The 25,747-nt window shown below is 46.3% G+C and overlaps 1 protein-coding gene and 1 pseudogene across 1 annotated transcript in view; both read right to left on the bottom strand.

The window, feature by feature from the left end:
• Window positions 1-18,239, bottom strand: part of LOC141127008 (solute carrier family 35 member F2-like) — a 58,347-nt gene extending 40,108 nt beyond the window's left edge. Inside the window, exons 1-3 of the mRNA XM_073613131.1 lie at window positions 17,213-18,239; window positions 4,773-4,948; window positions 499-626 (exon numbers count right to left, since the gene is read on the bottom strand). Of these exons, the coding sequence (XP_073469232.1) occupies window positions 499-626; window positions 4,773-4,948; window positions 17,213-17,331 (423 nt within the window). The 5' untranslated portion in view covers window positions 17,332-18,239. The remainder of the gene's footprint in view (window positions 1-498; window positions 627-4,772; window positions 4,949-17,212) is intronic.
• Window positions 18,240-21,462: 3,223 nt separating this feature from the next.
• Window positions 21,463-21,596, bottom strand: LOC141130851 (U2 spliceosomal RNA; annotated as a pseudogene).
• Between the last annotated feature and the right edge of the window lie 4,151 nt (window positions 21,597-25,747).

The raw sequence follows: 25,747 nt of genomic DNA, 5'->3' as shown, positions 1-25,747 counted from the left end.
TAAAGTTTAGAAATGGCAATTTTTACACAGTTACCTTGATCCAGCCTGGACCAACATAAGTATGTATGTGCCATACCAGTAGGATCCCAGTGGACGCTGGAAAGCACTGTAGTAGACACCATTACTCCAGTGATCTCCACTAGCTTCTAGGTCCCGTGTGGAGCGACTGCTCTGCTGCATTGTGAACACAGGACGTAGCTTACTCAGCACAGTCACCATTCAGAGAACACTTTGTATTTTCTCAATAAATGCAAAAGGTTCGGTGATTGGATGATGTGAATATTGTGAGGTCACCACCCCACCTCGTTCAATCAGAGGATGCCTTGCATTCATTGGAGACAATGCAAAGTATTCTGTGAAAAAAAAAAAAAAAGTTAAATATTGGTTATAAAAATGGGAATCTAGCTGCTATAGGCAACAAAAAGCTAAGAGAGCGAATGATAAATATGCAACACAAAAAAAATAAAGTTAAACCACCCATCCACGGTCGGTTCTTACCTGGACACTAGTAAGGGTAGTAAACTGGTAGGCTTTCACAATGCAGTAGTTGGCTTCCACATCAACAATACCAAGAAGAAGATACTTCCACCACTTGTGTCTCACTATGTACAGAATCCCGTTCTCTCCTGTTCCAGACAGAAGCAATGGAAATGTTCAACTAGTGTCTTACATAATAGGCTCGGGTCACTATTCTACACAACTGGTCAGTGTGGTCTACTCAAGCAATACCGTGATGAAAAACTGTATCATCTTATAGAAGGCCTTGGGGCAAAGGAATAGGATTTTATTAACTTCACCTGCACCCACCCAGCTTATAATTACCTCTCCGTTGCCCCATTCGGCGCCAGGAGACCAAAGAAAATACCATTCACCTTTTGTGACAGCAATGGGTCTATCAGGACTGACTCCAGCAACTTTTCGCTGACAAAGGGCTTTCCTTCATTTCCGGTGGATGGATGGAGCAATGGGTGAGTAAAAGGCTAAAGAATATTGCTGCTGGGACAGTGAAATTGCTCTTCTGGGGTCCCCCAGCGGCTCTCGCGGATCATCCCCACATCAGATAACCCCCTGGGAGAAGCGCTCTTCCGGGGGATTACCTTATGGGCGCGCTCCCGAGTCCAGCATCTGGCGTCCATAGAGGCCGATTGCAGGACACGGTCCCGCCCTCCGCGGCATTTGATTGACAGCAGTGGGAGCCAATGGCTGCGTTGCTATAAATCCTGGACAGAGAGACGGTGCGTCCCCGTGGGTCAAATTCCAGGGCTCAGGTAAGTAAAACGGGGGGGGAGGCTGGACACTGCCAGGTGTTTTTTCACCTTCATGCATAGGATGTATAAAAGGTGAAAAAAAAAAAAAACACGGGGGTTTACAACCCCTTTAACCTCTTGCTGCCCACAAAACATATAAGTACTGTGGCAAAGAGGCTTGAACACCCACATATGTTATAACTTTCACACAAACCAATTAATATACACCAGGCATGTCCAAAGTCCGGCCTGTGGACCAATTGTGGCCCGCGTTACGGTTTCAAACGGCCCCACTGGTAATTTGGACATATATATTATATATCTTTTGTGGTCCCCCAACGAATCCTCAAACGCCTCGGGGGCCACAAAAGATATATACGCGGATTCCTGCTGTCTCTGAGTGGAAGGAGGGGGTGGGTGCCGCCGGATTACACAGAGCGTATACCCGGGGGTTCAGTCACACACAGTCCTGCCTCCTGGCCCAGGAGTGGACCACTCTTCTGTCTATCACAGGCGGGACTGTGTGTGACTGATCACCTGGCATAACACATTGTGTCACTAGTTTTAAAAAACGAGTGCTGTAAATACCCAATATCAGCTGTCTTCAGGCCGGTCCCATCACTCACGGCCGCTTTACAGCTCTGATCTATTGCTTCTGTGGGAGGGGCCATGATCTCCCTCTGATGTCAGACAGAGGGATCACGTGGCCGCTTGTCTCCTCCGCAGAAGCTGCGTATCGTAGCTGTGAAACGAGTCACATGATCGGCCTGAAGACAGCTGATATTAGGCATTTACAGCGCTCATTTTTTTTTAAACAAAATGACACAGTATGCTATGCCAGCCTCTAATAGAGGGGCTGGCAGTGAAAAACTTTTAATTTTATTTTACGGAAAAAAAAGGAGATCTGAGAATATTATTAATGAGTGTGCCATGGATTCCATTTATTTTACAGGAATAGCGGCAGGGGGCGGGGCCAGCCAGAGACAGACACAGAGAGGGATGACGACAGGCAGAAAGGAGGGGGGAGAGAGGAGAGCAGAGAGCAGGCAGCCTATTGCAGATGGAGGCATTTAGACCACGGTGATCAGGGCAGAGCAGCCCTGGTTAACATGGTCTGATTAGAGGGGGCATACAGGAAGTGGTAGGTAACATGTTTGTTATTAAAAAAAAAAAAATTTATATAATATATATTTTAACAAACACTTTAATTTGCAGTGGTGAAGCTGCTGATGGGCAATGTGCAGGCTGCATTAATGGGCAATGGAGAGGCTGCTGATTGGCATTGATCAGGCTGTATTGATGGACTGTGACCCTTATTTTGCGTCAAAGTTCTTTATTTAAAATTTACGTTTTTTTTTCCCCTGAAACTTCCCTCCTAAAATGAAGGTGCGTGTTAAACGCCTGTGCGTGTTACATGCCAATAAATACGGTATATCCAAATAACACGCCCGAGCTCATCCTTCGTCCTGAGCGGCGCTCAGGGATTCCTTGGAGGCCGCAAAAGATAAATCCATATCCATCCAAATAACACGCCCAAGCTCATCTCTTCACCACACACAGCCACAAAGGCAAGAGAATTCTTTTTGGGCAGTTTATTAGTGCTTGTATGAACACACTTACGTGTCCTTTTATGAAGCAGTGAAATCTATTCACTGCTTTGTTCTCTGGTATTCACAGTGGAGATCTTTCTCCTCTGTCTGCCAATTTATGAAGCGGTGTAGATTGTAGATCGCTTAACTCCTCCAAAGGTGAAGCAAACGCTTCAAACAGTGGAGAACGGCCCCTGATACTGGAATCTCATGAGACTTTACAGTACCAGAAATTCACAGAAACACAGAGATGTCAGTTTATTAAGCAGTGAAAAATTATCACCGCTCAATACACAGACAGACAGCGTGGTTAAAGTGGAGAGCCACCCTGAAAAAAAAAATAAATAAAAAAATAATAATAAATTTTTTTTTTAAACTTACCTAAACCCTTGTTGCTAGGCAATCTTCCTAATCTGCCTCTTTCTTTTCAGCGGCGTCTCCTGCTCCTCGGTGAGCGGCCCCGTTATCTTTTGGGAACTGTGTGTGTTCCCAAAACACCACGGGGCCATTCACAGAGCGCTGCTCACGCGTGGCAGTGAAGCCGCAAGGCTCCACTGGCTGTTTCCCTTACCTAGGATGGCGGTGCCGGGACCCGAGAGCCGAGGGACGGGTCGGCCTCGGGTGGCCGACATTGCGGGCACCCAGGACAGGTAAGTACTTATTTAAAGTCAGCAGCTACAGTGTTTGTAGCTGCTAACTTTAAATTTTTTTTTTTTTTTTTTTTAGGCCGGAATCCCGCTTTAATGTTAAAAAAGTAAGGAGTCCCCCTACATTATATACATATGTATATACACACACACACACACACACACACACACACACACACACACACACACACACCAGGGGGACATGGTTACAGTGTTGGGGGGGGTCTGATCGAGGCAGAAGGAAGTTAATAATCTTCCTCCTTCCCCTCAGATCCCCCAGGATTCTCTCTTCACACTCCCCGATTCACCAGCTCAGAGGTGGAGAAACGGGGAGTGAATTCTGACACAGATCGCCAGTGAAGCGCTGAGATCGCAGCTTCATAAACTGGCCGTTACTGTGTCATTCAATGAGGATTCTCCATGTGCGGAGATCATCGGCGGGAGAACAAGTTCAAACACTTCTCCCCCGATTATCTCTGTTTCATAAACTGTTTATGGACTGTGATTAGCGGCGATCCTTGGCATCACTGCTTCATAAACAGACACCTTAAACCGAATTTTAATGGTTCAAAGAATGTCAGGCGAAATGGTCGGCCATCACGCATGTTCACTTGATCAAATCTGGCCCTCTTTGAAAAAAAGTTTGGACACCCCTGATATACACTTATTGGGATTTTTTTTTTTTCCCCAAAGACATGTGGAGAATACATTTTGGCCTAAATTTATGAAGAAATTACATTTGATTGGATACATTTTATAGCAGCAAATTTTTTTTTTCCTCAAAAATTTTCTGTCTTTTTTAGTTTATATAAATTTCATTTGTGTATGGTGTTGCATGACTGCGCAATTGACGGGTAAAATAGCGCAGTGCTGAATAGCAAAAAATGGCCTAGTCATGAAAGGGGTAAAATCTTCTGGAGGAGGTCAAGTGGTTAACCACTCCAGACCTGGAAGAATTTACCGGTACCTATAGCGAGAGTCTGCATATAAACCATTGCTATACTGAGAGTCTGCAGGAGCCTGACATTGCACCCATGATTATGGGTGCAATGCTTTCCAGGCTCCTGTAGGAAAAAAAAAAAATTATAAATGCATTTTTTTTTTTCTGCAGAAATATGTGCATTTGTCACCAAAAGATGAACTCAGCTTTTAGGGGATGCTGAGGATGAGCGAGAAGAGGTTAATGAAGTATTATAACCAAGGGTACAGCTCAAGCTTAGAAGTTCTTTTTATGTTAAAAGTATGATTTGAGTAGAATAGAAGACAATAAAATAATCAGTTTTACTCACCTGACCTAAACGCCAGCCAGACAGTGTAGACCATGAACAGCAGGCAATAGTTAAGAAAGCTCTGCAGCATCGGAGTGTCCACCTCATACTCCACCGCCAAATACTGGCTGGTCACTGCAGTCCCGCATATGAAGAGAGACAGCAACTGGCCCATGAGAAGAATCTTCAGCACATACCTGCAATGGCAAATATCACTAATCAACCAAGATACAGTATTTCACAAAAGTGAGTACACCCCTCACATTTTTGTAAATAATTTTATTATTTATTTTCATGTAACAACATTAAAGAAATTACACTTTGCTACAATGTAAAGTAGTGAATGTACAGCTTGTATAATAGTGTAAATTTGCTGTCCCCTCAAAATAACTCAACACACAGCCATTAATGTCTAAACTGCTGGCAACAAGAGTGAGTACACCCCTAAGTGAAAATGTCCACATTAGGCCCAAAGTCTCAATATTTTGTGTGGCCACCATTATTTTCCAGCACTGCCTAAACCCTCTTGGGCATGGAGTTCACCAGAGCTTCACAGGTTGCCACCGGAGTCCTCTTCCACACCTCCATAACGACATCATGGAGCTGGTGGATGTTAGAGACCTTGCGCTCCTCCACCTTCCATTTGAGGATGCCTCACAGATGCTCAATAGGGTTTAGGTCTGGAGACATGCTTGGTCAGTCCATCACCTTTACCCTCAGCTTCTTTAGCAAGGCAGTGGTCATCTTAGAGGTGTGTTTGGGGTCGTTCTGTTGGAATACTGCCCTGGGGCCCAGTCTCCGAAGAAAGTGGTCCGAATTTAAAGTGGTTGTAAACCCATTACAACCACTTTAACCTACAGGTAAGCCTAGATTAAGGCTTACCTGTAGGTGCAAGAAATATCTCCCAAACCTAAAAGGTTAAGGAGATATTTGCAGAAATAGCGGCACTGATGTCTACAGCACATGCGCCATAGATAGAGCACAGACGCACTGAGCGTGCCGTTTCTAACGGCGATCATGCCGTTAGTGGTGGCACCAGTGTGCATGCGCGGGAATGACGTCACAGCGCCGGAGCCGCGATACCTGGAAGTCACTCCGGGAGAGATGGCGGCGTCGGAGGAGGCGAACGAGGGCCGATGCGGGGGCTTCGATCTTAGGTAAGTAATTCATAATGAGCTAGTATGCTATGCATACTAGCTCATTATGCCTTTGTCTTGCAGGGTGTATTTTATTTTTCAGAGGCTTTACTTCCTCTTTAACACACCTGAGACCTTGTAACACTAATAAAGTCACATTACACCGGGGAGGGAAAATATCTAATTGGGCCCAATTTGGACATTTTTACTTTACTTAGGGGTGTACTCGCTTTTGTTGCCAGCGGTTTAGACATTAATGGCTGTGTGTTGATTTTATTACAGTGTACTCACTTCTGTGAGATACTGTACATACAGGTAGAAGCAACAACCACGAGGAAAACAGCTCTAAGAAAAAAAAAAAAATGAATGCAAGGGGCACAGGATGAAAACACATTATGGTTTGCAGTAAGACAGCCTTTTCATTTTGAATGGGCTGCCAATGCACAAGAACAAAAAAACAAAAAAAACAAAACAAAAACACACACACACACAACAAACAGACATGCAGCATTATTTTTCCATCCTGACACTGCACAGAAGTGACTTAAAATGCATTGTGGTTCTCTACAACACATGGGCATCAGAGCTGCATTGTCTTAGTGCATTGGGGTGTCATTCAAAATGATTGGCACTGCAACATGCCATGTTAGAATGTATTGCAGCAATATGCACTCTGCAGCACAAAAGGGTGTTTCAGCCCTCAATGGTATTGTAAAAAAATAAATAAATAAATCAGGACAATAAGACCCCTTTCACACCGAGGGCGTTTTGCAGGCGCTATAGCGTTAAAAATAGCGCCTACAATCCGCCCTCAAACAGCTGCTCCATTGTTTCCATTGTGAAAGCCGGAGGGCTTTCACACCAGATCGGTGCGCTGGCAGGACGTCAGGAAAAGTCCTGCCAGCAGCTTCTTTGGAGCGGTGAAGGAGCGGTGTGTTTACCGCTCCTCCACCGCTGCTCCCCATTGAAATCAATGGGGCAGCGCTGGGATACCGCCGGCAAAACGCCGCTATTGTGGCGCATTGCGGGCGGATTTAACCCTTTCTCGGCCGCTAGCGGGGGGGGGGTGTAAAAGCCCCCCCGCTAGCGGCTGAAACGTGTCGCAAATCCGACGGTAGAACACCGCTAAAAATAGCGTTTTACCGCCGACGCTATGACGACTCGGTGTGAAAGTGGTCTAAAAGCCAATGTAAAAAAGGGGGAAGAAGGAGTTAGGGTTCATTAGAGTTAACTTAAATTATACAGTGTATCCAGGAAAGTATTCACAGTGCTTCACCTTTTCCACATTTTGTTATGTTACAGCCTTATTCCAAAATGGATTCAATTCATTATTTTTCTCAAAATTCTACAAACAAATACACCATAATGACAACGTGAAGGAAGTTTGTTTAAAATCTTTGCAAATTTATTAAAATGAAAAAAAAAAAACGAAAAACAAACACACATGTACATAAGTATTCACAGCCTTTGCCATGACACTCAAATTTGAGCTCAGATGCATCCTGTTTCTACAACTTGATTGGAGTTCACCTGTGGTAAATTCAGTTGATGAGACATGATTTGGAAAGAGCCCTTTCACACTGGGGCGGGGGCGGCGTCGGCGGTAAAACGCCGCTATTATTAGCTGCGTTTTACCGTCGGTATGCGGCCGCTAGCGGGGCGGTTTTACCCTGGCAGGACTTTTTTTACCGTCCTGTCAGCGCATCGCTCCAGTGTGAAAGCCCTCGGGGCTTTCACACTGGAATGAAAGTAGCGGCACTTTCGGGTCGGTTTGCAGGCGCTATTATTAGCGCAATAGCGCCTGCAAACCGCCCCAGTGTGAAAGGGCTCAAAGGCACTTCTTTCGCGTTGTCATTATGGGGTATTGTTTGTAGAATTTTGAGGAAATTAATTAATTGAATCCATTTTGGAATAATGCTGTAGTAGCAAAATGTGGGGAAAAAAAATGTGGAAAAAGTGAAGCGCTGTGAATACTTTCTGGATGCACTATAACTAAAGGCAAAATTTTTTTTTTTTAGTTTTGGATAGAGTGCAGAGGGATTAGAACCTGTCAGTGCCCCCGTTAGGGAGATTCACCCTCTCTATTTGTCCTGTTTACCATTATCACTGAAAGTAAAAGAAAATCCCAAACTTTGGGTTGTCCCAAGAAAAGTAAGAGAGGAGAAATCTTCTAATGGGGACACCAATTCTGGTGACCTTGGGGTCCCCAAGGAATTCCCTTAATTTGCAGGGATTTCCTCTCACTTCCTGTTTGGCTATGGGACACACATGGCGAAAAAAAAAAATCTGGCAGGGGTTACAACCCTCCGCTGCTCTATCCAAAATGAAAAAGTTTTGTCTTTAGCAAAGCAAATGTTGTGTCTCAGAAGGTCAGTGCCAAACGAAATATTCCACCTGCACAAATTCATGGAAATGGCTGAAGTAATGGTGGGTGCTGTAATGACCACCGGCTAGAAACCGTAGACCAGGGATCCTCAAACTACGGCCCTCCAGCTGTTGCGGAGCTACACATCCCATGAGGCATTGTAAAACTGACATGACTAGGCATGATGGGAATTGTAGTTCCTGAACAACTGGAGGGCCGTAGTTTGAAGACCCCTGCCATATACAGAGTGAAGAAATGTCATCAGCACACCAAGAATTCCTCAAAAGGGTCCAAAGCTTTATTCACTTGCCTGATGAATGGGCCCTGCGTGGCTCCAAACATTGCTGTATGTGTACCGTGTAACCATGTGAATAAAGCTTTGGACCCTTTTGTGGAACCCTTGGTGTGCTGACGACATTTCTTCACTCAGAAGGTCAGGGGTTATATTTTTAAAAGATTTACAAATGCACTGTCAATACTACACAAAGGGTCAGTTCACACTAGGAGTCGCACAGTAACAAGCTGCACATACCTGTGCGATTCACATGCGGACCAGTGAAGTGTGATTGGAGCCCATTCATTTTAAAATAGGCTCGAATTGCACTGTACTTCAGTTCCATGTGATCCGATGCAGCAAACGTAATGCATTTGTGACCTGTGTGTGGGGGTGTTGTAACATTGTCCCTTGCTGCAGATCGCAACTGCAGTGCGTTTTGAACACGGTGTGGGAAACGCACACAGAACACGGGTTTCCCGCACCGCATTCTGGTGTGAACGGGGCCACAAACCAAAGGCAAAAAAATGTTTTAAAAATCCGCTTTTCAAAAGTAAACCAATCAGATGTCATTTTCGTAACTGGCTACCATCATATGTAGAAAAATGAAGTTTGGTCACAATGGATACCGTCATTAATGTTTGTGGCTCCGTATTCAAAAAGTACAAATCTGTTTTCAGGAAATTGTACATACACACCAGGATTTCTTGTTTTTTCAAGTACCGTAGTATGAAACAAAAGGAATAATGAAAATATAACCTCCCACACCCTACGGGTGGTCAGAAATACAGTTAAACCGGATGTACATAATACAACAGAAAAAAGCCTAAACTAACACAGAACAGTAAAGAAGAAAAAAAAAAAAAAAAAAAAAAAAAAACGCAGAAGATTGTCAAACAGAATCCATCTTTACTCAACTGAATGTATTTAATTAACCATTTGTCAACCGGGGCAATATTTTTACTTGTTTGCAAAAATGCATAAATCTGCATTGTTGGCTATAAATTACTGTAAAACCCTGAAAAGTACCGTATTTATCGGCGTATAACAGGCACCCCAAGTTTAGGAGGGGAAAAAAAAAAAAAAAAAAAAAAAAAAGGGACCTATGCCACGTACACACGGGTCAGAGTTTTCGGCTACAAAAATCCGACAGACTTTCGACGGACTTTTGGCGGATTTGCGGCAGACTTTCTAACGAACGGACTTGCCTACATACGATCACACAAAAGTCCGACGGATTCGTACACCGGACTAAAATAAGGAAGTTGATAGCCAGTAGCCAATAGCTGCCCTAGTGTGGGTTTTTGCCCGTCGGACTAGCATACAGACGAGCGGATTTCTGGGTCCGGCGGAGTTAGGACATAACGATTTGAAGCATGTTTCAAATCTAAAGTCCGTCAGATTTGCGGCTGGAAAAGTCAGCTGAAAGTCCACACACGATCGGATTGTCAATGCAGCCTCATCAGTGTCGAGAGAGATCGAGAGAGAGAGATCGAGAGAGCGAGATCGAGATCGAGAGAGAGAGAGAGATCGAGAGAGAGAGAGAGAGAGAGAGATCGAGAGAGAGAGAGAGAGAGAGAGAGAGATCGAGATCGAGATCGAGATCGAGATCGAGATCGAGATCGAGATCGAGAGAGAGAGAGAGAGAGAGAGAGAGAGAGAGAGAGAGAGAGAGAGAGAGAGAGAGAGAGAGAGAGAGAGACACACACACACACTAGTCTTTGTATCTTCACATTATATATGCATTTGGTTTGAAGAAGGGTGTTTTTGGTTTAGTCCGAAACTGTTACCTTACATATCACACACACACGCGCGCGCGCTGCTATCAATCCATCCAAACAAGACCTGAGACACCGGCTTTGGTGTGCTCGTCCCCGGGATGAGATAGAGGGGTTACAGGTAAGTAAAAAACGGGGGCTCGGGGGGCTGCAGCATTGCAGGAGGTTTTTCACCTCAATGCATAGAATGCATTGAGGTGAAAAACCTTGAAGGATTAAAACCCCTTTAACAACCAATGAGTCATCAGCTGTCAGTGGGCTTACCCTGAGACCTGAATGTAAAAACAAGAATTGGCAACAATAAATTAAAAAAAAAGAAAAAAGAAAAAAAGGACACACACACACACACACACACACACACACACTTGTTCTTTGGGGCAGGCAGGGGGGGGGGGGGTTTTGGGAATCTGGAAGCACCCCCCCCACCCCCCCGCCCATGTGAATGAGCATTGAGCATGAGGTACATTGGCTATGACATGAATCTGACTGAAAAACTGATTTTTTTTTCCTGTACCACCCTGCGAAAGCAAGATGGGGTACAGACTGGGTATCTAATGCGTCAAGACGGGCAGCAGTTTATGTACACCTTGGCAAAGGGAAAGGTTTCTAGATAAGCACAGGAGGGTGTGGACGACCAGGTGAAAGGATGTAATTTGCCTTGTTAGATCTCTTGCACACAGACGCCTGGGGCTGTATATATGTAAAATTTCAGCGGATTTCCTTGCCTGGGAAACGCAGCTGCCCATAGAAATCAATTACAGGAGGTGTACATGTATACGCCAATACCTGTGTAACCCTGTGCATGCCTACGGACATACACCTCTGGACACAGAGCCTGAATGTTCCTCTGGAGTTATATAAATATAAATCGTGCCCTTGATCTATAGACTCTGCTGTATTAGCTGGCTGTGGGCGAACGATAAAACTCAATTATGATCGATCAAATCACACTTTATTTTTTTTATTTACATTTATGATTGATCAATCTCTCTGATCAGACATCGGTCTCCCGTATGTGCTACAAATGGCACATCTTGGGACAGATTCATGTTGCTTTTGGCAAGGTGTATAGAAATTTGTTGGAGAATTGTTTCAAACAGAATTGACGCAATATCTTCACCTGCGACACAAACTATGCCAACATGGAAGAGGTCATACTAAGCCCTACTTTTCTCATCACTGGTATGATCCTACTACTTAGGCCGGGTATACACCTATGCAGGTTGCAGTTTGCATACTCCAGGTGCATTTTGCGTTTTTCGATCTAATGAAGATTATGGAACCAACAACCAGAAAAAAAGCCCCTGGCCCTTTTCCATAGGATGCAAAGATGTGAACGTGACCAGGGTGGATAAAAATCAATGATTAACCACTTGCCGACCAGCTGCCGCAGTTTCACTGGGGTAGAATGGCATGGCTGGGCAAAACAACGTTATGCAACATCACTGCGCCCTGTGGCCACTAGGGGCACGCTGCTCGACCCTAGACTCGATGCGAGCGTGACCGCCAGGCTCCCGCAAATCGCTCGTGACACACCGAGAACCGGGATCTGTGTGTGTAAAGAACGGGAGAAGAGACAAAGTATGAACAGCAATCTGTCATCTCCCCTAGACAGTCCCATCCCCCTTTCGATTAGAACACAGAGAGGGAACACAATTAACCACTTGATCGCCCCCTAGTGTTTAACCCCTTCCCTGCCAGTGTCATTTACATAGTAATCAGTGTATTTTTATAGCACTGATCGCTGTATAAAATGACAATGGTCCCAAAATAGTGTCAAAAGTGTCCGCCATAATGTCAGTCATGATAAAAATTGCAGCTCGCAGCCATTACTAATAATAATAAAAAAAAAAAAAAAAAAATATATAATAATAAATGCCATAAAACTATCCACCATTTTGTAGACGCTATAACTTTTGCGCAAACCAATCAATATACGCTAATTGCGTTTTTGTTTACCAAAAATATGTAGAAGAATATATATTGGCCTAAACTGAGGAAAAAAAAATAAATATATTTTTTAATTTTTTTGGGGGGGGGGGATATTCATTATAGCAAAAAGTAAAAAAAAATATTGCTTTTTTTTTGTTTATAGCGCAAAAAATAAAAACTGCAGAGGTGATCAAATACCACCAAAAGAAAGCTATTTGTGGGGGAAAAAAAAAAAAAAAAGAAGAAGGACGTCAATTTTGTTTTGGTGTATCGTCGACGTTTGCTAGCTAAAGCGACGCAGTGCCGAATTGCAAAAAAATGCTCTGGTCAGGAAGGGGGTAAATCCTTCCGGGGGTGAAGAGTTTAACCACTTGCCGCCCGCCACATAGCAGAATGACGGCGGCAAAGTGGTTTCAGTATCCTGACTGGGTGTCATATGACATCCGCAGGATATTGAGCCGCTGCGTGTCCTGGGGGAGGCGCACATCGCGGCGATCGTTGTTGCGGGGTGTCAGTCTGATCTAGGTAAAGAGTCTCTGACGGAGACTCTTTACCACATGATCAGCCGTGTCCAATCACGATGTAAATAGGAAGAGCCGGTGATCGGCTTTTCCTCACTCGCGTCTGACAGACGTGAGTAGAGGAGAGCCAATCGGCTGCTCTCCTGACAGGGGGGGGGGGGGGTCTGTGCTGATTGTTTATCAGCACAGCCCCCCCTCGGATCCTACCCAGGACCACCAGGGAAGCCGCCCAGGACCACCAGGGAAGCTATCCACACTGGACCACTAGGTATGGCCCCCTAGACCCCCAGGGAAATACTAATCAGTGTCCAGGCAGCTGCCAATCAATTCTCAGGCAGCTATCAGTGCCCACTAACAATGCCTACCACTGCCACCAGAGATGCCTATCAGTGCTGCTTATCAGTGCCCAGTGTTTCCTATCAGTGCCCACCAGTGCCGCCTATCAATGCTGCATATCAGTGCCAACAACCAGTGCCCATCAGTGCCCGCTCACTGGTACCGCCTTATCAGTGCCCATCAGTGAATGAGAAACCTTATTTACAAAATTTTTTTTTAACAGAAACAAAAGCAAAACTTATTTTTTTCAAAATTTTCGGTCTTCTTTTATCTCTGTTTCGCAAAAAATAAAAACCGCAGAGGTGATCAAATACCACCAAAAGACAGCTATATTTGGGGGAACAAGATGATAAAAATTTAGTTTGAGTACAGTGTTGTATGACCGCGCAATTGTCATTCAAACTGCAACAGCACTGAAAGCTGAAAATTGGTCTGGGCAGGAAGGTGTATAAGCGCCCTGTATTGAAGTGGTTAAATCAGTGTGGTAGCTTTGTGAGCAGGCTTTTAGAACTAGAAAATAAGCATTTTTCCATTGACATGTACAGTTGTGATAATAGTTGTAACTATATCAGTTGTGATAATACAATAAACTTTTGATCAGGGTCATTTGGCTAGTTTCTGTTGTGATTATGATTTAAAAAGAGTAAATAGAGTTGATTGATAATAAATGGCTTCAGCCAAACAGTAACCATGAGTGAAAAATGTTTTTGTGTTATCATTCATATTCTCCAAAAAATGGCCAAGAAATCATAAATTCTGCCAGGGTATGTAAACTTATGAGCACAGCTGTATTTGCAGCTACAAGGAAAAACCTGACCACAGAAATACACCGAATGTGGGTTGTTTATGGACAGGAACAGCCGTGTGAATGAGGCCTTACCATCCATTATTCTGGACCGTGTCTCATTCCTTATGTCAGAGTCTTGAGCAAGAACAGCGAGCAGCGCAGTAATGATATCACCAAATCTCCTCTGACTACCAGAGACTGCAGTGCCTTAGAGCTCACACTGCACATACAGTGGGGACGGAAAGTATTCAGACCCCCTTAAATTTTTCACTCTTTGTTATATTGCAGCCATTTGCTAAAATAATTTAAGTTCATTTTTTTTTCCTCAGTAATGTACACACAGCACCCCATATTGACAGAAAAACACAGAATTGTTGACATTTTTGCAGATTTATTAAAAAAGAAAAACTGAAATATCACATGGTCTTAAGTATTCAGACCCTTTGCTCAGTATTTAGTAGAAGCACCCTTTGATCTAATACAGCCATGAGTCTTTTTGGGAAAGATGCAACAAGTTTTTCACACCTGGATTTGGGGATCCTCTGCCATTCCTCCTTGCAGATCCTCTCCAGTTCTGTCAGGTTAGATGGTAAACGTTGGTGGACAGCCATTTTTAGGTCTCTCCAGAGATGCTCAATTGGGTTTAAGTCGGGGCTTTGGCTGGGCCATTCAAGAACAGTCAAGGAGTTGTTGTGAAGCCACTCCTTCGTTCGTGTGCTTAGGGTCATTCTCTTGTTGGAAGGTAAACCTTCGGCCCAGTCTGAGGTCCTGAGCACTCTGGAGAAGGTTTTCGTCCAGGATATCCCTGTACTTGGCCGCATTCATCTTTCCCTCGATTGCAACCAGTCGTCCTGTCCCTGCAGCTGAAAAACACCCCCACAGCATGATGCTGCCACCACCATGCTTCACTGTTGGGACTGTATGATAAGCAGTGCCTGGTTTTCTCCACACATACAGAATTAAGGCCAACAAGTTCTATCTTGTTCTCATCAGACCAGAGAATCTTATTTCTCACCATCTTGGAGTCCTTCAGGTGTTTTTTTTAGCAAACTCCATGCGGGCTTTCATGTGTCTTGCACTGAGGAGAGGCTTTCATCGGGCCACTCTGCCATAAAGCCCCGACTGGTGGAGGGCTGCAGTGATGGTTGACTTTCTCCCATCTCCCGACTACATGTCTGGAGCTCAGCCACAGTGATCTTTGGGTTCTTCTTTACCTCTCTCACCAAGGCTCTTCTCCCCCAATAGCTCAGTTTGGCCGGACGGCCAGCTCTAGGAAGGGTTCTGGTCTTCCCAAACATCTTCCATTTAAAGCGGGGGTCCACCTATCTATCGTTTTTTTTTTTTTTTTTGGGTTCATTCACAAACTTTTCTTCTCAGCATTACATACTCACATATTGTGTGTAATATGTCCACCTGTCTCAGATTTCGTCGGAAAGAATAACTTATATTATTCACTGCAGGCGGTTTCCATCTTCATTGTGGGCATTTGAAGCCCACAAGCATTTATTTCCTGGATGTGGTGAATGCTGTGCTCCCAGCATTCACCGCTTGTTCCCGCACATGCTCAGTGGCATCCTGGGAAGCCTGAGACTAGCTCCCAGGAGTCTGGGAGAGGCTAGAAACACGCCTACTCCCATGGGAGGAGAACCAGGAAGTGCAAAGAAGAATAGAAAAATAAAAGGTAATAAATTTTTTTAAACGGCATGTCAGCATCTAGGCAAGGAAGAGAATACATACAGATATTGTTCAAAATTTGGGTGGAACCCCGCTTTAAGGATTATGGAGGCCACTGTGCTCTTAGGAACCTTAAGTGCAGCAGAATTTTTTTTGTAACCTTGGACAGATCTGTGCCTTGCCACAATTCTGTCTCTGAGCTCTTCAGGCAGTTCCTTTGACCTCATGATTCTCATTTGCTCTGACATGCACTGTGAACTGTAAGGTCTTATATAGACAGGTACGTGGCTTTCCTAATCAAGTTCAATCAGTATAATCAAACACATCTGGACTCAAATTAAGGTGTAGAACCATCTCAAGGATGATCAGAAGAAATGGCAGCCCCTGAGTTAAATATATGAGTGTCACAGCAAAGGGTCTGACTACTTAGGACCATGTGATATTTCAGTTTTTCTTTTTTTTAATAAATCTGCAAAAATGTCAACAATTCTGTGTTTTTCTGTCAATATGGGGTGCTGTGTGTACATTAAGGAGGAAAAAAATGAACTTAAAATGATTTTCGCAAAGGCTGCAATATAACAAAGAGTGAAAAATTTAAGGGGGTCTGAATACTTTCCATCCTCACTGCATACAGATATGAGGATGTGGAGTGCCCGGGCACACTCCAATACCAGGAAGTACTGTGTCATTTCTCAGAAGAAATTCAAGACCAAAAAGTACACATTTATCAGGCTCCTGCTAGGCACAATAAACATTTCCAAGGCGCTGTTCACATCTAGGCTCGGGACGCGCTGCCAGTCACTTCTGATGGCACCCTGATTACAGCACGATTTTGCCGCCTGATGAAATCGCAGGACACCCACTCCCCAAAAGAAGTTCCGGAACTTCTTTTGGGCAACAGGCGTCCCACGATTCTGTTTACATGATTTTGCTGCAATTTGTTGCTCACCAAAATCGTGCCGCAACCTGGGTGCCATTGCAAGTGACGGCGATCGTCTGCGCGTCGCGCAATTTAGTATCACAGCGATTCCAACCGCAATCTGTACCGATGTACCTAGTGATCCTGCCAGTAACACACGTCCCGTCCTAAGGTGACAACACTCAGTCACCCACAGTCAGGAAGTGTTAGGATTACACACTCTCCTTTTCGCAATAACTTAGGTGGGAGGTGTTCTGCAGTTCACAAAGGTGACCTGAAAAGTCAGAGATAAAACCGTTTGCTGAATTCAGCTCAGCTCATGATTTCTAGTGACTATGGGAAATTACACAATGGTGAGTGTATTATTGAATGAGAAGTGATCACCCTGTATAGTGTATACCAGCCATTCTCATCCAGGGTCCCTCCAGAGGTGGCTATGGGCTCTATGAGCTGTGGCCAATAGACCTCCCATGTGATGGCGCCTGTATAGATCTGCAACCAACACCACATGGTAGAGTCAACAGCAAGATACCAAATATCTTTATAGCGATCTTAGGATGGTTGCATCCATCTTATTGGCCCCCCATTCTTCTCACTGACCTCTGATGAATTGGTTTTAGCAGGGGGGTTCCTTAGACCTAAAAGTTAGGGGGGGGGGGGGGGGCTGATAAAGGGTGGTACACCCAGAATACACATAACAACTTTTACATCCCCATCCCAGCACCATCAGACAAGTTACCATGAGAAAATCTTCCCCCAGACTCGGGACAGGAGATCACACATCCTGGGGTTCCATAGAGGAGGAGAAGGAGGAGAGGGGCCCCCCAGGGAGGGCTGACTGGCTTCTGCATCCTCCATGCCAATACAGGAGGGGAGATCACTTGCAGAGGAACAACCAGACTCCAATACAGCCCGATGTGTTCAGGACAGGGATGACGATCCGATGAGGACAGGGATGACGATCCGATGAGGATGGAGTGATGAAGCAATGAGGACAGGGATGACGATCCGATGAGGACAGGGATGACGATCCGATGAGGATGGAGTGATGAAGCAATGAGGACAGGGATGACGATCCGATGAGGACAGGGATGACGATCCGATGAGGATGGAGTGATGAAGCAATGAGGACAGGGATGACGATCCAATGAGGATGGAGTGATGAAGCAATGAGGATAGGGATGATCAGATGAAGACAGGGATGAGGATAATTATCTGACAAGGATGACTTAATGAGGGACCGCAGGGATGATGTGAATGTTCAGATGTGGATGGAGTAATGAAGACTGGGATGATGATAATGATCTGACATAGATGGCCCAATGAGGGCCAGGGATGATCTTGAAATGAGAATGCAATGAAGACAGGGATGAGGATGATGATCTGACATAGATGACCCAATGAAGACAGGTATGATCTTCAGATGAGGCCAGGAATCGTCCAATGAGGACAGGAATTATCTTCAAATAACGGACATGGGTCATCCAACGATGTTAACAATGGTTATAAGATCCAAGGATGATGATGAGCATGATGATCCAATGAGGATAGGGATGATGCTGATCACATGGTCCTTATTTCATTATCATTAGGATGCAGATAATCCCCCTGTGTGATGGGAGTGCAGAGATCGGATGGTCCTCTGGATGGATGGATGGTGGTCATGCAGCAGGTGAAGCCCCCCACTCTTCTCCTCTCCCAGCACTGGGCACTCTGTGCTCCCACCATGTGGATCAGATTTCTCAGGGAGGGGGCGTGTCCTGATGTCATCAGCTCTTCCTCCTAACGTGTCAGCCAGACATTACAAGAAGAGTGCAGAGAAAGAGCACATGGCCAGGATTCTTTATTGATGGCTGAATCATTGCTCTCACCTAGGAGGAAAGGAGAGCTGTGTGCATATCCTGGGCAGGCTGTTCTGTTGTCTGTGGGCTGGGCGATGATAATGATGAACTGTACGAATCACAGGTGTACCTGATAACAAATGAGCTTTCATATTACAGTAAAAGATATGTTAAATAATCCATACACACCCTGTAATATGTTTTTCATTAAAGGAGTTGTAAAGGCAGAAGTTTTTTTTATCTTAATGCATTCTATGCATTAAGATAGAAAACCTGTGTGTAGCAGCCTCCCCAGCCCCCGCAATTACCTATTTCTGACATGTGTTGTTTACAAGTTAAAATCCCTATTTTTTGCTAGAAAATTACTTAGAACCCCTAAACATTATATATATATATATATATATATATATATATATATATATATATATAACAAACACTCGTGCTAAAATGATTGAAATCGTGGGACAATAAGATATTCTGGTTCTGGTAATTTCAGATTCACCCAGTGTGGCATATTAGCACTCATTATTGTGAGTACATATCTTATTGTCTCACGATTTCAATCATTTTAGCGCGCCTTTTTGTTCTTTATTTCTACTTAGTGTTGTATAACGCTTTTTAGTCCCAGCTTAACGTCTCTTCCACTAGTTCCACTCTTCCAGTTTTTTCTTTTATATATATATATATATATATATATATATATATATATATATACATACATATATTTATTTTAGCAGAGACCCTAGAGAATAAAATGGAGATAGTTGCAATACTTTGTGTTACACCGTATTTGCGCAGCACTCTTACAAACGCAATTTTTTTGCAATAAATACACTTTTTTCAATTAAAATAAAAAAAAAAAAAATAAGAAAACAGCCCAATTTTTTTAGCACAATGTGAAACATGATGTTACACTGAGTAAATAGATACCCAACATGTCATGCTTTAAAATTGTGCACGCTCGTGGAATGGCGACAAACTACGGTACTTTAAAATCTCCATAGGCGACACATTAAAATTTTTACAGGTTACCAGTTTGGAGTTACAGAGGAGGTCCTGTGCTAGAATTATTTCTCTCATTCTTACGGTCGTGGCAATACCTCACATGTGTGGTTTGAACACTGTTTACATATGTGGGCGTGACTTGCTTCTAGGCACAAGCTCGGAGGGACGGGGCACTTTAAATTGTGTTTATTTTTATTTATTACCTTTTTATTTTTACACTGTCCCTTTAAAAAAAAATGTTTTGATCACTTTTATTCCTGTTACTAAAACCTGTAAGGCAAAAGGCACAATGAGCTAGTATGCACTGTATACTAGCTCATTATGAAATACTTACCTTAGAACAAGGCGTCGGCAGCTAATCCCGGTCACTGCCGAGGGAGCTGACATTTCCCCTCGGCGTGTCGTCCCGGTTTGCGGCTCCGGCGCTGTGAGTGGCCGGAGCCGCGATGTATTTGCGGAAAAAATAAACTTTTTTGAATAAAAAAAATAAGACAACAGTAAAGTTAGCCCAATTTTTTTTATATTGTGAAAGATAATGTTACGCTGAGTAAATTGATACCCAACATGCCACGCTTCAAAATTGCGCCCGCTCATGGAATGGCGACAAACTTTTACCCTTAAAAATCTCCATAGGTGACGTTTAAAAAATTCAACAGGTTACATGTTTTGAGTTACAGAGGAGGTCTAGGGCTAGAATTATTGCTCTCGCTCTAACGATCGCGGCGATGTCTCACATGTGTGGTTTGAACACCGTTTTCATATGCGGCCGCTGCTCACGTATGCGTTCGCTTCTCTGGTTGTCTTCACCACATTTTCCTGCTCTCTTACTTTTACACTTTTGCAAGTCCTGAATCCCTGGACAGGATTGGTCTGTTGTGATTTCAGGATATTGTACCATATCACCCTTTGCCTTTTGTTTGTTCTGTCTTGCCTTGGATCTCTGGTGGTCTTCACCACACTTTCCTGCTCTCTTATAAGTCCTGAATCCCTGGACAGGATTGGTGTGTTGTGATTTCAGGATGTTGTACCATGTCACCTTTGTTTGTCTTGGTGTGAGGTTCTCTGGTGGTTTTCACACTCTTTTCTGTTTCTTCCCTGTCACTATAGGCTTTATGCCCTTCTTCTTTTGAAAAGCCAGTGGAGTGCAAAACACACCCAAAAACTTCCACCCGGTGCCCAAAAAAGTGCACACACCTAGAGAGTGACACACAAAAACGTGCAATGGGTGTTACACTGCTCCTCCACTAGGGAAGAACCTTACCCTGATCCCCCGGGGCGTTAGGCTCCAGACGGGGACTGAAGTACTTCACTTGGGTCCATCTGGCCGAAACCAGACGGACCCCCGTTCTCTGGAAGGTCTGCCAAAACAGACCCACCCAAGTACTAGGTGGGACTCCCCGAAGGGAGACCCCATGAGAGAGGGCGAACCAAGCCAGAAAGCCTATGTCCACCCCTTCCCAAGACTTTCAGAGTAGGCCCGAGGACCCACACTCTACTCATCACATAGTGACAAACGTGTATACAAATCAAACAAAAGAATACAAAAACGTGACAAACACGGGGATGAATAAAAATAAAGTGGGGAGAAGGAAGGTGGGAGAGTGAAAAGTGACCATTGTGTAATACAATGGCCGGCCCCCCGGCCAGGAATAAAAATTTCCCCTGGTCCTAGCCAAAAGGCTAGGCCCTAGAGGCAGGTGTGAAAAACGTGTGTTGTGGTGAAGTGACCATGGTGCCATAAACCAAGTACCGAAACACTGTGACTGTATGGCACCCCTGAACTGCCACTTCAGGGGCACATTCACCACTGGCTTTTCGTGCAACCCTGACCCCCAACCCAGACCACAGCAGCCCCCACCCCAGCCAGGAAGGCCTGAAGTTCTGGAAGCTTTGTGAGAGCCCTTTACCATCAGGCCCCACCGTCGCTCCCATCCCTCCTACCTAATTACATTTGGGAAATACTAACCACTTCCCCCCAAAGGAGGAGTCAGTGTTCTCTCCCGAAAGACTGACCGGAGCTAGAGCTACCCCAATCTAAGCCAAAAGGCCAGGGACCCAACCCTCTGGCCAGACCCAATGGTTCTCCATCCCCATCAGAAGACTTCCCTTTTGGCTACAAACCGTTCCAGGTTACCTTTACACCAGCAGGTTTTACATAGCCTCCGCCATCCCTGATACCACTTTGCCGTAGATCAGGGACAGAAGCAAGCGCCACCTCCTGGCAACTGATAAGAACAGATACTACACTTGATCTTAGCTAAAAGGCCGAGAAGCAGCTTTATGCCCTTCGCTAGTTACACCCCACAGTCTCCTTTGACCACATTCATTTTACATTTCACACAGATTGGAGCTGATTTCAGGCATCATCCTGCAGCTCACTGTGGACACTTTCCATCTCTCCCCTCGAGTGTGGTGTTCTCCGCCTTGGCCGTCTGCAGTTTTGCGCCCCTTCAGCTCCCGGCGGGGATATCTCCCCGCTTTCCTCAACCATCAGGTTTTAGCATCCCATGACCATTTTTGAGCAGATATGTAAGTAATTTTGGGGTGTTTTGGTTTTCTCCTCCCCCTACATCCTTATATAACCTATTGGAGTAATTTGGAATATTTTTTTTAGATACGCATCTTGCATTTGCTTCTGAAGAAGTGGAACTTCATCCACGAAACGCGTCAAGCTTTTAAATGCAGTTTTTTTCAACCATGTTTGTATATTATACCCTTTTCTTTGATTTTATTTATCATATGCAATAATGGACTTTTTCAAATTTTCTGTTATATGCCCATCAGCTCGTCATATCTGCTATGTACCATGTCCCATGTGTATTTATATGAATAAACTTTCTCTTTAGTGTGCAATTCATTTGTTTTTGTTTAACACACATCTTACTCAAAGTCCTAAATTTCCCCCTTTTAACGATTAACAGGGATGGAAGTGTATGCTCGTTTGGACCATATACCTCATTTAAAGCCCCATTTTCCCCCCTTTATATACGTAAATAAACATTGTCTACTTGCTTCCAGGTTTTGGAGCACGCATGCATCCGCCCCCTGCTGACCAACAGGTTTGTCAGTAGGGTTGCCACCTGTGCGGGAATGACCCGGACAGTCCGGGTTTTGACAGCTGTGCCCGGGTTTCTCTCCTCCTGAAACCCGGACAGAACAGCATAGGCTCCTGCCAGTGTGGGAAGTGGGTGTTCATACCTCCAGCAGCATACCCCCCCCCCCTCCTGTAGCTGACTGCGCTCCGTCCTGTGTCTCGGAAGCAGCGTGACCCCATCCTGTTGCTGGATGCACACTCTCCAACAGCACCTGCCCCCCCCCCCGATGGCTCCTGTCCCGTGTGGCTTCAGTGGTGAGAGTTCCCCTCCATCCACCTCTCCCCCCGTCAGTGTGTTAATGCCAATCGGCAAATGCAGCCTGCCCTCCCGCCAGCAGCACGCTGCCTTTGCTCCAGCAGGGCTAATGATTTGTGGCAGTTTCACTGCCACTGGTGAACGGTGACAGTGATGAGTCAGTCTCGGTCCGGTCCCCCTTACCCTCGCTGAATCCTGAATGCTGCAGCTCACTGTGCGCTCTCTTCCCCCAGCACCAAGTCAGCCCCCTCCTCTCTGTTAGCCCCCCTCATCTGTCAGCTCCCCCGTCCTCTGTCAGCTCCCCCTCCTCTGTCAGCCCACCCTCCTCTGTCAGCTCCCCCTCCTCTGTCAGCCCCCCCTCCTCTGTCAGCTCCCCCTCCTCTGTCAGCCCCCCCTCCTCTGTCAGCCCCCCCTCCTCTGTCAGCCCCCCCTCCTCTGTCAGCTCCCCCTCCTCTGTCAGCCCCCCTCCTCTGTCAGTCCCCCTCCTCTGTCAGCCCCCCTCCTCTGTCAGCTCCCCCTCCTCTGTCAGCTCCCCCTCCTCTGTCAGCCCCCCTCCTCTGTCAGCTCCCTCCTCTGTCAGCCCCCCCTCCTCTGTCAGCCCCCCCCTCCTCTGTCAGCTCCCCCTCCTCTGTCAGCCCCCCCTCCTCTGTCAGCCCCCCTCCTCTGTCAGCTCCCTCCTCTGTCAGCCCCCCTCCTCTGTCAGCTCCCTCCTCTGTCAGCCCCCTCCTCTGTCAGCCCCCCTCCTCTGTCAGCTCCCCCTCCTCTGTCAGCTCCCCCTCCTCTGTCAGCCCCCTCCTCTGTCAGCCCCCCTCCTCTCTGTTATCCCCCCTCATCTTTCAGCTCCCCCTCCTCTGTCAGCTCCCCCTCCTCTGTCAGCTCCCCCTCCTCTCTGTTAGCCCCCCTCATCTGTCAGCTCCCCCTCCTCTGTCAGCTCCCCCTCCTCTGTCAGCTCCCCCTTCTCTGTCAGCCCCCCCTCCTCTGTCAGCCCCCCTCCTCTCTGTTAGCCCCCCTCCTCTCTGTTAGCCCCCCTCATCTGTCAGCTCCCCCTTCTCTGTCAGCTCCCCCTCCTCTGTCAGCCCCCCTCCTTTGTCAGCCCTTCTCCTCTCTGTCAACCCCCCTTCTCTGTCAGCCCCCCCGTCACCCCCCTCCTCTGTCAGCCCCCCTCCTCTCTGTCAGCCCCATTCCTCTGTTGGCCACCCCTTCCTCTCTGTCAGCCCCCCTCCTCTGTCAGCCACCCCCTTCCTCTCTGTCAGCCCTCCTCCACTCTGTCAGCCCCCCTTCTCTGTCAGCTCCCCCTCCTCTGTCAGCCCCCCTCCTCTCTGTCAGCCCCCCTCCTCTCTGTCAGCCCCCTCCACTCTGTCAGCCCCCTCCTCTCTGTCAGCCCCCTCCTCTCTGTCAGCCCCCCTCCTCTGTCAGCCCCCCTCCTCTGTTAGCCCTTCTCCTCTCTGTCAGCCCCCCTCCTCTGTCAGCCCCCGCTGTCACCCCCCTCCTCTGTCAGCCCCCCTCCTCTGTCAGCCCCCCTCCTCTCTGTCAGCCCCCCACCTCTGTCAGCCCCCCTTCTCTCTGTCACCCCCCTCATCTGTCAGCCCCCTCCTCTCTGTCATTCATCCCCCTCCTCTGTCAGTCCCCCTCCTCTCTGTCAGTCCCCCTCCTCTCTGTCAGCCCCCCTCCTCTGTCAGCCCCCTCCTCTGTCAGCTACCCCCCCTCCTCTGTCAGCTCCCCTCAAACACCACGCACCTCCCCCCTTCTTCCCCCGCTCCAGCGGGGCTAAGGCCCTGCAGCCGGGTCACACTGCACTGTCTGTGCGCTCTCTCTCTCCCACCCAGCCGCCAGTGCTGATGCCACCAGAGACAGTGAATGGAGGGCCACTGGACTGGTATCCTAGCAACCAAGGACGCTTTTGCAGGAGAAAGCATGGTATTACAGACTCCGCCCCCTAACAGGTTCACACACATACATCTTTGCAGTGGCTCCTGGAAGGTAAGGGTTTTTTTTGTCTCGCTGTAATGGAGGTCTCTATTGGGGGGGGCACAGGCACAGTCTGATATTTAATCTGTTACTTTCCACTGCTCTACTGACACCGATATCTGCTCTACTGACACCGTCCACTGCTCTACTGACGCCTTCCACTGCTCTACTGATACCATCCACTGCCCTACTGATACAGTCCACTGCTCTACTGCTACAGTCCACTGCTCTACTGATACAGTCCACTGCTCTACTGACACCGTCCACTGCTCTACTGACACCGTCCTCTGCTCTACTGACACCGTCCACTGCTCTACTGACACCGTCCTCTGCTCTACTGACACCGTCCTCTGCTCTACTGACACCGTCCACTGCTCTACTGACACCATCCACTGCTCTACTGACGCCTTCCACTGCCCTACTGACGCCATCCACTGCTCTACTGACGCCGTCCACTGCTCTACTGATGCCGTCCACTGCTCTACTGACGCCGTCCACTGCTCTACTGACGCCGTCCACTGCCCTACTGACGCCGTCCACTGCCCTACTGACTCTGTCCACTGCCCTACTGACTCTGTCCACTGCCCTACTGACATTGTCCACTGCTCTACTGATACCGTCCACTGCCCTACTGATGCCATCCACTGCCCTACTGACACCGTCCACTGCTCTACTGACACCGTCCACTGCTCTACTGACACCATCCACTGCCCTACTGGCTAAGAGTGTCCACTTTTAAGGTAGGCTAGTTTCATATTTTAACTGAATTTCTTTTATTAATTAATTATCGAATCATATTTTATGGGTACACTAATGCTTTTGTTTTATTTAACCATGCCCCTTTAAGTCCCCCCCCACTCTTAATGCAATTTGGCCACAGCCATTGTTCACCGTAGCACACCTCATTACTACTCTCTTTGGGTAACCCAAAAGGTGTCCCAGGTATTTTACAATCCTATAGCGTGTACTACAAAAAAATTGCCGTGCGCCGTGAAAGTGTTCGGGTTTGGCTTGAAGAAAAGGTGGCAACCCTATTTGTCAGCAGGTCCCGGACAATGATTTAAGGCAGAGACCTGCTGATTGGCTGTGTCCAATCACAGCACAGAATCC

Source organism: Aquarana catesbeiana, linkage group LG02 (genome assembly GCF_042186555.1).
Source record: "Aquarana catesbeiana isolate 2022-GZ linkage group LG02, ASM4218655v1, whole genome shotgun sequence".
NCBI classification, from domain to species: Eukaryota; Metazoa; Chordata; class Amphibia; order Anura; family Ranidae; genus Aquarana; species Aquarana catesbeiana.
Note: the sequence above shows the minus strand (reverse complement) of the source record. Positions and strands in the feature narration are given on the sequence as shown.